We start from the raw sequence: 13,213 nt of genomic DNA on the forward strand, positions 1-13,213 counted from the left end.
ATCAAGTGACAATTTTTCAAAATTTAACTCCAGCGTTCCATGAACGTTTTCATTGATTTTTAGGTGGGCTATGATCATCCACGATTTATCCACGTCTGTCTACCCAGGATTTTCGTTAGCCTGCCCTTCGAAACAAAAAGTTATCGCCAAATAAACGTTTAAAAAAACTGATAACGAACGCTGTTTGCTTTTTTGTAGAAATTCGCATTTGGCAATGGCAACTGTAATCAGCTTGCAACATCGAGCGAGATGATAACCAACATCCGCATTAGAGATTTATAATGACGATCGTCTTACCGGTAATAGCATTCTTCTGGAAGCTAAGTAGCGTGGTTCTCGCTAGTTTTCTTTTTGCCCGGCAAACGGAGACCAAAGACTGTGTTCCAGAATCTCTAATCGCCTTATCGAGGATTTGCTTGTCTCGCTGCTTGTCTCGAGGAAATGGCAATGGAAACAAGGAAAAGGAGAGAAGAAAAGGAAAGGACGCGACAAAAAGCCTTATCGAGCTTAGCGAATGTTGCAGCAGGAAAAAAGATGGCCGTTTTCCGTCAAGAGGAAACAGCTAACACGACAATCTCTTCGTTCTCTTTCCTTGTTAATTGCGAACCGTGTTGCACTTCCGAGATTCAGTTTCATTTTTAACGATCGAACAGTAAATGGAGTGCCATTTCAACAGTTCGACAAAAAGAAAATTGTCTTCTCGGGTAAAATCTTCCGATACGATTATACAAATATAGAAATTACTTCTCAAACGACATTCGTCATAAATTGAAATATTCTTGTAATTACTTAGGATCTACGGAGTTTTAAAAAATTGCTAAAATTTTCCAAACATCGCGCAGTTCCACAACGTTATTTTGTGATAAATCGTTGTAATAATTCACCGTCGATATAGTCGAAGTATTTTCAATAATTAACCGTAATTACTGACCAGTAATTTATTATTATACAAAATATTGGCGAAAGCCAATGTCTTTCATAATGAGATATATTTTCGGATACTTTCGCGGACCGCTGTACGTATTTCGTCTCGGAATTAATCTGAAAAGTAGGTTTCCGGTCGTGGCGAGCCGATGCATACATTTTCGCTAGGTTCAATGAAATTTTGAGACTGAAATTCAGCTGGAAACGCGACTATTCTTCAACTCGTCCTCTCTTCTCTCTTAATTCTATTATTTTATTAATACAAATACGCAAATAATTAGGTGGCCGTTGAAAAGTCAAAGCGTCTTCTTTTTGATCTTCTTTTTGATCTTCTTTCCTCTGTAGAAGTCGATGGCTTTTGGGTTAATAGATTTGCTTGTGGAGTTTTAATGAGGTTCGTGCGATTGATGGAAAAGGGATCGGGCTGTTAATTAATCTTGGTGGGAGGAAAAGTGGTGGCGCACAGAAAAGGAAATTCAATGACTTAACTCTAACCGCGATCAAAGCGGATAGATAGAGTGAATTTACAGTAACGAAAGGATGGAATTGGTTCGTTGCTTGAAAGGAAAGGACTGACTTTCCTTTGAATAAAACTTTCGCTACGATAACAACCGAAAATGTCATATACGTTCTTCCTTTCAATCATGCCAACACTCGAATTTAAGGGATGAAGCCACCCTCTAAAATTAGACAGCTCGAAAATTAACTCAAAGACCGAAAATTAAATTAACGTAGGTTAGGAGAAAATGCTAGAGTCAAGAAACAATTTTCCAAAGTGCAAAAAGATTGTTATACATGCCTATAGCGTTTAAAAGACCATAGTATACATGGAAACTTGTATCGTTAACTTCAAGTGGTGCAGAAGTTCGCATAATTTCAACTAATTCCACTGCAGCCTGCTATGCACAGTTTCGATTAAATCCCGCTTTAATTGCCTCGAAACGACGTTTTAATGCTCTGTAACTACCATACGCATGTCACCGACGATTTATCCTAACCTCGAGAATTGCTCGCTGGCTTGCGATGCTTTTCGCCTATCGAAGTTTCTCTGTTGTTTCGGCCTATTAATCACAAATTTTCTAATCTAAAGCTTATCTATGGCGAGTGTTGCGATACTTTCCTAAGCTCGTATAGGAGTCACGAAAAGCAGAAAATTGATAATTTGGTCATAAGCATTCATTTTCGAGGGATTATGTATTCAGGACTGAAATCAGGAATTTCTAAGGGAACTTCGATCGGTCTCTATAGAATTCTTTTCGTTCTAGGGTCTCACAAATCCAATTTCCCTTGACAGACGCAGAGGAAACCGTTTACCTCGGCCTCAGACTCGAAAGATCTGCATAATAATCGGGCAATGTACGGTCGAGGTGTTCGTATCGACGATTCTGACGATTCCAGTGATTCAAAAGCATTGGTATTCTTTCTGTCGATGATTTTATGCGAATGGTGTATTTTTCCAGAACGTATGTACGATAGAATCTTTTCAAACGACTGGTGATATCGACAAAAGAAATATTTTTCTTTTATGTCTTCGTAACGTGAGTTGCAAGACAGAATTTGCAGATTTTATACATCGAAAGGAAAGAACGTTATCCAATAGAAGACCAATCTACGAATCACGAAAATATTTCATTTAATTACCTACAAGAACCAATTAATAGATCCGCGGAATTACCAAAAAATAATTACGCAAATATCGATCTCACGAGTGAAATCTAGAGCGGAAAATCGAAAGTCTGGAAAATTAAAATTCCCAAAGAAACTCACCCGCATATCCACGAATGCCTCCTTCTGGGCACGTTGGTCTGGGGAACTAGCAACAGAGGCGCGGTGCCTTTATTGTTTGACCCGGTCGAACCACCGCCATCGCCGGCCGGAAGCCGAAGCTCCGGTACCTGTAGGTTGCTCATGTTCCGGCGTGTCTCGCGTTACGTCACCAGAACGCGATCTCTTCGTCGTCCTTTACGACTCTTCGAGCAAGCATCACTCATGTAATCTCACGTCGGCTAGCACAGGAACCTCGGCTGCGAACTTGCGATTCGCTACGAAACAGACATGGCTGATCTCTGCGCAAAGGATGCCCGTCGTTTCGTCTGGCATCCGGTCAGGAGAAGCTGCGCATCGTAAACGCGACGTTTTCAACGGTGAACCTGACCGACGTTACGAGTCTTTAACCCTTTGTAAGAGATTTGTTCGAAATTTAGAACGATGGATCTACGGCGATTTTCAGGATTTCCAGGATTTCCATGCCGTGGTGATAAATTGAAAGGCGTCGATTAATTTTTAATAGGCCACACACTATGCCGATTCTTTTCGTGAAAGTGTCACATTTTACAGAATGTCCGGTAATTTTATCGAAGATAAAAGTAGAAGGTGCTTTTTTGAGGCAGAAGAAACGTTGAAATTATTGTTTGCCAAGATGATTTCAGAGCTTTTCTTAGAACTTCGTAAAAATGGATATGAGGTAACTGAGAGTGGGAAGTGAGACATTGTATATGTATTTGAATATTTTGTTACTATCATTTTACGAAGAAAAGGGGAAATTTATGTACACGGAGGATTTTGAGTGGAGAATTTTCAGGAAATTCCGACTGTCGTATTAAATTATTGCAATGTGTACGAATCGTGGATTTTCTTCTGAAATTTAATCAAATTAGAGATAATTTTGACAGTCAATCTCTTGGTGACAATCTCTTTCTGTCTTCAAAGACGCGCTATAGGAAGAGTTCGACAGGTCACGTAATTTCATCATCTCACAAAGGGTTAAAAGGAACTCTTTCAATTCACCAGCTGACTCGGCATAAATTTATGCCAGTCCTTTCTTCCTGCTGGTTACCAGTGCTGTGTGTCACGTTTCATCGCGTTTTCGTCGTCTATTTTTCCAGAAATAGTTTCCATAACCATTTGTTGAAATTGATCGTTTCTCTTGTTTCCTATAATTTCGCTCAATTCTTTCGCTGTTTCGCTGAAAGTCAAGTCTCTACGCACCATCTTCCATGCGAAAATTTCTTCGTAATAATTTTTAATCGACGCTGTATTTTATATTTAATTGGCCTGAAAGTGAGACACAAAATTTGTTCGAACTTTTGCTAAAACGCGATACCTTTATAGCGTTATTTGTCTACTTGCGAAATGTTCTTCCAGACAATTCCCAACTTCTTTCTCATTCTGTTTCCCTCCGACTACGCAGTTCCGTCAAAACAAGATCGTTACATCAGAAGGCAACTCGTTCTTGTCCCTAACGATTATTCCTCCTACAAACATCATTGAAACACCAGATAACTATTAAACAGACGGACAAGCGCTCGTTAACGTCAGATGCAAAGAGAAATTATTTATTGCAACACAAAACCGTGTCCAGCGTCTCCTAACGAACGAATCTCGATTCTCCTTGCATATTAGACTCTCGCGGATGATCGAAACACGTTTTTGCCCACGTTAAAACGTCAGTAATGAACGTGCTCACGCGAGATTTGCATAACTACGCTGTAACAAGCGACGATACTTTGCTTTTCAATTGCCAGTTCAATAGCGTGCATGATACATTAATGCTGACGTTTAGTCGAACGTATCGAGTTTCCACTGCACGAGGAAATCGAGAACAATTTGTTATTTAGTTACAGGATCGTGGCTCGAGAGATAAATCGCGATAATTTCAATGTGAGATCCTATAAAAAAGTAAACAAGCGTATAAAGAAGAGAAATAAAAATGTTCTATATCTGAAATTGAAAATTTTATTATTTTCGTGTTTCTGGTCTTATTGTTAGAAAGGCGATTCGAAGGCTGAACTGCTGCGATTTTAAAATTCGACACAGCAGGCAAGAAAAAAAGAAGTTATTGGCGTGGGAAATGGAAAAGCAGAAATGAAATATTCTTCATCATATAATGGAAATGTTTGTTACTTTTTGTTATTAAAAGAAATGTGTTTTTAATTCTAAAAGCGTGGCTCGAGTGTCCGATATTAAAAGCATCGAAGAGAGGAGAAAATTTTGTTCCCTGAAAGCGCAGCTTGCATGTATCGTTTATAAAAATTACATTCCACTTGACACTTCGAGATCACGACGAATCATTCGTAACAATAATTTCAATCAAACTGGCAATTCCTAGGAATTTTCGTTAACCTTTTGAACAAGAGAGGCATTAGCTGAATTTTTCCTTTTATTTTCAAAACACGAAATTCTTTCTATTTCCCGCAGCCAGGTTTCCCCCAAATAATTACATCTGGACGAGAGTTTAATGGCGCTTCGAGCGACTAAAAAAACTCGATTAGATCCGAGCAAAGAGGAACTATCGTTTACCAGAACCAAACTAAAGACCAGAATCATCCATTTTAACCTCTTTTTTTGCGGAACAGAATTCTAGTGGAACGTTGGAAAAAATTGCAATGAAAGAAAAGCAGAGGAACAGGCGCGCTTCTGACAAAGAAAAAGGGGGATGCATTGGCGTCCTTGATTCGACGCGTTTAATTTCACGGTGAGGGGATCGTGGACGTCGAAAGATCGCCGTCGACTATACTTAACCGAAAGCACAAGTCATCTAGAAACGTTTGATCGACCGTGACACGGTGTCGATGCAAATAGGTCATCGAATAATTCGGCCTCTTCGAGATCAGCCTGCACGTTAACTTCCCTAATTAAGTATTCTTTATCCTGTCGTCCAGTGGGACAATTGAAAAATTATGCAGACCGTAATATTTTAATATCTTCGTGTATGTACAATTATCATTTCTTAATTACTTTCAATTGTCTTTCTAGTTGTGCTTCCTGAATTAGTTTATAAAAATATAGATTTGCATAAAAACTCTGTCCACTCGTCTAATACTATAGACTGTGCACAAATGCAATTTTATAGTTTTATAATAAAAATAACTGAAGCACATATTTTTCGAGATTCGACTGCCAAAGGCTGTTCCAACAGAGGCTAATAGACGTAAGTTGTCATAAAAGCAAACAGAGTGTGGACAAGCAGCTATTTAGTTTCATATATTTTTTATATTATATACATTTTTAAAAAGTGTATTTTTGCATTTAGGAATTTCCCATAAAGGCATAAAAAATTCCTAATCCAGTTATGAAACGCTCCAAAATTCTAGCACTATGTTACTTTAACATCTAAAACTTCCGCGATGATTGGACTTACATCTAAACGATACAGGGTGTGTCGTAACATATCGAACCTACTTTGAGATTAGAGAGAATCGCGGACACGTGCTCTATCTGAGCTTGTTTCAAATTTATGGCCACTTTTATGTTTCAATAATCGGCAACTTTCTTCGCAGAAGGTGCCCGAAATGGCTACCTCGATCTGTGCTATCATACGCACCTGGAAATTTTGTAAGTTTGCGAAATTCTTTTATACGAGAACTGCATGCAGGCCGAGGCTAGCCATTTCGAGCATCTTTTATGAAAGTAAACAGTTGTGGATTATTGAAAGACAAAAATGGCTATAACTTTGCAACGAGGCTGTAAAGAGCACGCGTTCGTACCAATTTTTTTATTGCTTTTGTGCCTGTTGTCTATCGCTGAAATGGATGCCAACGTTTCACGATACACCCTGTGTATTATTTATTTCTCAGTGTCTCGCGGTATCCATCCCACGCAACTTTAAAGAAATGCAAGCGGCTCTGTGGAAATACAGAAACGCGAAACACGCGCCTGAGACACAAATCCCAAGATCCTGCGTCCAAAGATCGGCAATGGGATTTTCTTGACTCGGAGATGAAACCTGGGAACGTTGAGGACAGTTTGCGGAAGTTTCTCGTACGTGAAATTTAACTGTATTGGGAGCTGCGAAACTGGCTGACAAAATTTTCGCTTGGAACTTCGGTTGCGCCGTAGAAAGCGGATTGGTCGTGTCGTTTGACGGGATTCTCCGGGGAATTTCGATAAGACGAGGCAGAGTATCTCGTGGTACGGTTGGTTAAAAACAGTTACGTTTAGTGCGTGACTTTCAAGATGTCCAGAGAGATTTCTCCGCAACTTTCAGACAGGGGATTGCATAGTGAAGGATTATGACAAGCGGTTCGTTCAGTTACTGGAATTGACGTATCTCTCTATTTAGCATGAAGAATGTTAAATTAATCATTCAGAATTATACAAATTAGAAAAAAATAGTCTCCTGTCTTCCAACAATTTCAATGAAACGTCGCTAATATCTTCCCTCAACCTCGTTAAGTAATAAAAATTATTTTAACGCGCGTTTACTTAACCAACGCTACGCGCACCAGTGGAATTTGAATGTGACAGGCCAACAGAATTGCAACGTTTTTACGAGACGTTCGAAATCACGTAGCGACGCAGAGGATTAAAAGCGAAACTAGTGCAGCGGATAAGACAGCCTTTTGATAAATTTTTCACTCGTCCAGTGGATGGGTCGTTCGAGTCACCGATCAAAGTGAAATTCGCCAAGATTACAGGGGTGGCCGCTTAATGAAAACGGAGGAGTTTAGCGTGTAATTAGCGGCAGGTTAACGAGCATAATTTATCGATGAAAACTAAGAGCGCTAGCACAGAGAACAGCAGCCATTGGCCTGTCAAGAAAAGGATCGCTGATCCTTACGAGGTTTCGCGCGGATCATCAAATTACCAGAGCACAAAGTGTGTCGATTACGCCCTCTGGGCTTCATTTCGTAGACCGGAGACGTACAAAGCACGAGTCGAGCGAACACAACGCGGTCTCGACCATTTCGTCGATGGGGAAACGATGCAGAGAGGGTTCGATGAGGTCAGTAATTGAAGAGCGCGCTGCAATTACAGGGCTTCGATATAATTAATCGTCCACGTACGTACGTACGTACCATCTCTTCAACGAAGTGCTACTTTCCAAGAAATTGAAACTCTGACTCGCTAACGCGTCTTGTAGGATCGAGGATCCAATGTATTGTGAAGATTTTGCGTAATATAACGATTGGAATTCTATTGGGTTGGCAACTAAGTGATTGCGGAACCTGTCATCAGGTTCTATTGACAAAATCCGCGATCACTTAGTTGCCAAGCCAATAGGTACGTACACTGTCGCTCGTATGGAAACTTTGCTCGATTTATAGTATCGATAGATGAATATTGGTGAAATATATGAACGAATGGCAGACTAGCGATCAAAAGCAATTATTTACTATATACTTGCGGAATCAACAGATACGTATCGTATGAAACGTTAATCGATTATTTGAAAAATTATTCATTTGAACTATTTGTGCACAGAATATTGGAATTAAACGTTATTAAAAACGTTATTTTAAATATTATTGGTCATCGGATATCAGCCGTGGTATCAATTCGGTAGAATGCTCTGTATTTTATTTCCACGTCTACGAACCTTGAATGACAAAATTAAAATATTCGAAGGGAATTCTCTCGAAAACGAGGCTTCGCACAACTGGACGAACTCCTAGCTTATCACCAACACTGAACCAACTTATCAGCGACACTTGCGGCATACTAAGCTCGTATTAAATACAATATTAAAAGAGTACAACACGCAACGAAAAGAAGACACCTGAGCCTACGCGACACGCGGCTTTCCCGCGAGGGATCGGCTTTTACCTTTGCTTTTTAAGCGTCGATGTAAATTACCGAGCACGATCCGGATGTGGCGGCAGTCCCCAACGAGCCGGCGAGCAACTGCGACGAAGAATAGCTATCCACCACGACTCTGCACTAATAAACTTCAACTTCAAAGACGCGCGTGACGTAAAACACGAGATTAAAAAAAAAGGTCTCGTACAAAACAGTTTTATTCAATGTTTTCCACTCGTTTTTGCATTTATAATCGTCGTCCTCCTTCCAATTATAGCACGAACAACAGGATGTTATTGATAACGTTTAAAAGTTGTGTTTTAATGAAGCAATTAACAAAACTTGCATACGAATGACGTAACCGGTGTAGGTACGATACTAATCCGAGCGAGACTTTTTCCTCTTTCCCACGAATCATGTTACCAGTGAGGGAATTCCGTAATTCGATTATACAATTTCGTTGCTCGCGGTTCCAATTTTGATGTTCAATTAATGTTCGTTACCAGAGAAATGGAATGTCATAATGCTGTCTCGCGATCCGACACGGCCGCGCGGACTGTTACTCGATGAGTATCTTGTCCCACTTGTCCCTAGCGAATTGCTACGTTTCGTATTAATAAATATTTCGTGTCTATGCCGCGGATATACAATTTTCCCTGGTCTTCTTGACGAATCGCGTTTCCACGAAATATCTTAAGACGCCAGGAATCATCTTTTCAACAGATATTCATCATCAGGTATTTTTCTAACGCAATTTTAGGCTATAATTTTTTATTCTATCGTACTTTCTAACAATTTATATAAAACGTGAAACGAAAAAATTCGAAATAGTTTTACCCGTAGCTTTTGTAGAAGATTAATAATTATATTTTTTAAACGATGCTTTCTTGAAATTTGGAATTTTAGAAATTCTAAAATTCCTATGATTTCCCTTCGGCAAAGTTTCAAATATTTTCGCGTATAATTTTGTTAATAAATTGCTACATTTTAATCCGAGATCTATAATTTTGGTGAGAAACAAAGCTACCAATAGCAATTAATTATTGGGTGCCGCGTTTATACGGCAATTTTGAATGCTCGCCACAATTGCACAGGCATATATCGCATATTGTACATACAAATTATCAAACAGAAGCTCAGTTAGCCGTATTTCCTAGTTAGAACCGTAGCTGTGTGATATCGTTGTCCCCTTGTTTTCATTGAAGTGCAAGTAATTGCTTTGCGTACTTATGATTAATTCAATGGTCCTAGTTGTTGAAGAAAAGTTACTACATTCACAGTCAAACGTATTTAGATCGAACAAGCTAGTGGAATAAGCTTCTTTAGAAAATTATCGAAGCCCCGAAAATGTCTTTATCTCCGAGTATAACGTGAGCTAAGTTTCAAGATACGATCTACTATTCGATCGAGATCTGATTCTTATGTATCGATTATATTATATCGATACATGAATCATTTTTTTCATAAATTATTATTTTTTTTAAATGTCTAGAAATGTATCTATATCAATTACATATTGATGAAAATAATATTTAGCTGCTATGTAGCTACAAACATATTGTAAATTAATTTTATTAATTCAAAGAAGGTTAACTTCTGAGTAAAAATCTACAAGTTATAAAAGAGAAACTTTCAAATATACAAATTTCAATTTTTCCATCGAATTTAAATCTAATATGAATAAATCAAATTTTTAATAATTTTCTGGAGATAAATGCACGAAGAAAAATGTCACTTTCTAGCATTTCAAACATATAAAAACGCTTGGAAAGAAGTTTGAAATAGGAATATGTATCTGACATATATCTACGATATCGCAATGACATTTCAAAATAGCGGCAAATCAACTGCAGGTAAACTGAAACCGCGACACGCAGCGAGATATCAAAATTCATCTTGTGTCTCTCAAAATTCCAGCGCCAAATTCTCTCATCTTTTATTACAGCTGTTGTTATTCCATGCTGATATGTTTTTCTCGGTCGAATCTGCTTTGCTTGTAAATTTCAAGCACGCCACTTTGCTAAACCTCATTTCTCCTTCGTATTTCGAAAACACGATCGAATATTCAGTTTACGAATCACTGGATCTACATATTTCAGGAATTTTTCTCGTGCGAAGTGATGTTAATGTTCGGAGAATCGAGTTCGAAAATTAAACGGACTTTTAAAATGGGAAAAGAAGTTGCTTTGAAACAGAGGCGTAATAGAAACGTATTAAAAATATTTAGTTGGCAAATCTCGAGATTTTTAGTTATATTAACATGACATAACGTTGCCAAATACTTATATTTAGGATTCCATAATTGTACAAACAGGTACATACAGTGGTTTTCGCCAAGGACAGCGTTTAAAACCTAACCTTGGTCTAAATATACATATTATATTCTGTAGTATTTTTAACTAAGTATTCTAACAACAGATATTGTGATACGCTAAAATATCTTCAAGTACTCTAAATGAACAGGTACAGTAACAACAATTCTTTAGGAGAAACCATAAGCTTACTCCAAAAAGTCTTCCTATGAATTATGTCCTAATACTAAAATCTCAAAGATGATATCTCCCGCTGGGGGTAGCCATTCACACGTTATTTAGCAATTAAGTTAGAAAAATTTACCAAATGTCCAGTTGGACAAATTGTAAAGTACAAACTAAATAATAAAAAATTCTAAAATACTCTAATCGATCGAAATATGCTAAATATACCAAGGAAGATATTTTTAAGAGGCGCCCAATACAAATTCAGCGATTTCTGCGAATTTGTCTATGGTGAATTGCGAATGAATCGTATTATACGAGAAATCCACGAAACTTAAAAATTTGTTTCGTTCGCTAAATATTCTAGTAATATTGCAGAAAGTATACTAAATACTATTTGTACTTGAATAATTCTGAACTATTATGAGTCGAACATAATCGTATATTTTTTTTATTATTATTTAATTTGTACTTTACAATTTGTCCAGCTGGACATTCGGCAAATAGAATCGTACATTGCGTAGTTGTTTTAGCTGCCTCGACCGTACGATACTGCATGGCATAGTGCACATACATCTATCGATCTTTATTCTGCCATCATCTCGCTTACTTAAACTCCTACGATCTCCTATGTCGCTTTAAATCTTGTACGTCTCGTTGTTTCTTTCTTTTCATTTTGTTAGCTAGCGACTCTCGGTATTTAAGTGTCTATTTAAGTACTATTTAATTACTTAAGTACTCAAGCCAGAATTACTTTTCACTACCAGGTTCCTAGCAATTATTATGGGAAAATATATAACGCTAGTAGGTTTGGTGACAGTATGATTTGTTTCAATATCGTTCACGTCAACACAAAATCAAGCACGATGCTCCGTCAGTCTATATGCACGCAGTCATCATTCGTCACTCACTCGTCTCGTCACAACGGTTCCAACGCTCTATTTTCACGCTGACCACACCCTTCTTGACAACCCTGACAACACTGACTTCTCAACTCACGACTGCCTGTTAATTCGTATTCCTCCCTTCAGCATCCCCTTGTTTTTCCTCATAGTCCCACCACGCACGTGTTCCGCAGCCGACCACGGTCATGGTCACATAGGCTTTTTCCGCCTAACTATTCGACCGAAGGACCGACGACACATTGAAGTTTCCAGACCCTTTTTGGCCTGTTGGCACTTAGACTTTCTCGCAACATTGTTTATGGTTCACCCGACATTTCTTAGGCAATCTTTCCACGATACCACATTACTATAATTGTGGAGGCACTGGACGACGGAACTTTTCGACAGCTTCGCGACACAAAGCGCTATGCCATTGTGACATCAATCACATCTCAATCTACATCAGAGATAAGACATCGACCCCCGAGCTTCGGACACTTTTCCACATCATAACCTACACCGAGCCCCTCAACATCCTCAAACCAAAACGCATATAAGCCGAGACTTCACCCAGCTCGGCCAGTTCTTGTTCTAGTTCCTGTTCTTGTACAGCCCCCCTTTCTCCGGTTCAGTGTCATTCTATTCTTGTAAGTGCTAAATTTATAATAAAATTCGATAAAAGAAAAGTAAGAGTTGGGTTACGAGTCAGTCTTCTTCTCTCTTACAATCCAAGTGTCAATTTTACGTTACACCATCGAAGCGTAAGGCCGACATGGCCAATGTATCATCGATATCCCTACGGTCCTTCGGCCGAATGTTCAAGAAGAAGGCGTGCGTGGCAACGGTCGCGGACGCCTAACAAACGCGTGGATAGTGGGGATATTGAGGGATGACAAAGAAAAATAAACAAATCCCACCGAAAGTCAAATTGTACGAGCTTCAGTCTTGGAAACTCACGGCTGGAGCTCAGAACCAAATCGTAATTAGCGTAAACCAAGTGTTCAAAAATAGATTCTCTTTTTATTTCTTTACATTTTATTTTTCTTTTCATCTGAGTGTTCATCTTGACTGTTAATTGTTTGATAAACTTTTTTGTTGAATATCGAGAGTATTTCTTGGGCACTTACATCTAACATCACCTCATAATTATTGATTATTTACTCAGTCGCGTATCTTTTCTCTTCCTATTACTAATAGGGTTTTTCGCCGATAGAATGAGTAGATAAATAAATAAATAAATATTCTCACGTTTCAGGAAGAACTTCGATCTTCACGGACCTTCAAAGATTCGCGAAAATCTCGCGATCGACCATCGAAAACGTGAACGTTAAGACGCTCTCCAACCGAGTGGGAAGTTTCTTTGGTCGAGGCCAACGATGCCACTAATCAAAGTATAAGAGAAGCTAGAAA

General features: G+C 38.6%; 1 protein-coding gene and 1 long non-coding RNA gene across 5 annotated transcripts in view; both read right to left on the minus strand.

Moving 5' to 3' along the window:
- Positions 1 to 13,213, minus strand: part of LOC100648035 (cAMP-specific 3',5'-cyclic phosphodiesterase) — a 359,695-nt gene that overhangs the window by 219,979 nt on the left and 126,503 nt on the right. For 3 of the 4 annotated variants that reach the window (XM_020867272.2, XM_020867271.2, XM_020867269.2), the window contains exon 3: positions 2,692 to 3,038. The exons of the other annotated variant lie outside the window; for it this stretch is intronic. In XM_020867272.2, the coding sequence (XP_020722931.1) occupies positions 2,692 to 2,834 (143 nt within the window). In that variant the 5' untranslated portion in view covers positions 2,835 to 3,038. The remainder of the gene's footprint in view (positions 1 to 2,691; positions 3,039 to 13,213) is intronic. 4 annotated transcript variants of the gene reach the window in all.
- LOC125386516 lies at positions 3,046 to 9,141 on the minus strand. Its single transcript, XR_007226748.1, has 3 exons — positions 8,470 to 9,141; positions 4,050 to 4,178; positions 3,046 to 3,978 (listed from the first exon to the last, which is right to left on the minus strand). It is a non-coding gene; the product is annotated as an uncharacterized LOC125386516 (long non-coding RNA).

The sequence above is a fragment of the Bombus terrestris genome, chromosome 16, assembly GCF_910591885.1.
Source record: "Bombus terrestris chromosome 16, iyBomTerr1.2, whole genome shotgun sequence".
Lineage (NCBI taxonomy): Eukaryota > Metazoa > Arthropoda > Insecta > Hymenoptera > Apidae > Bombus > Bombus terrestris.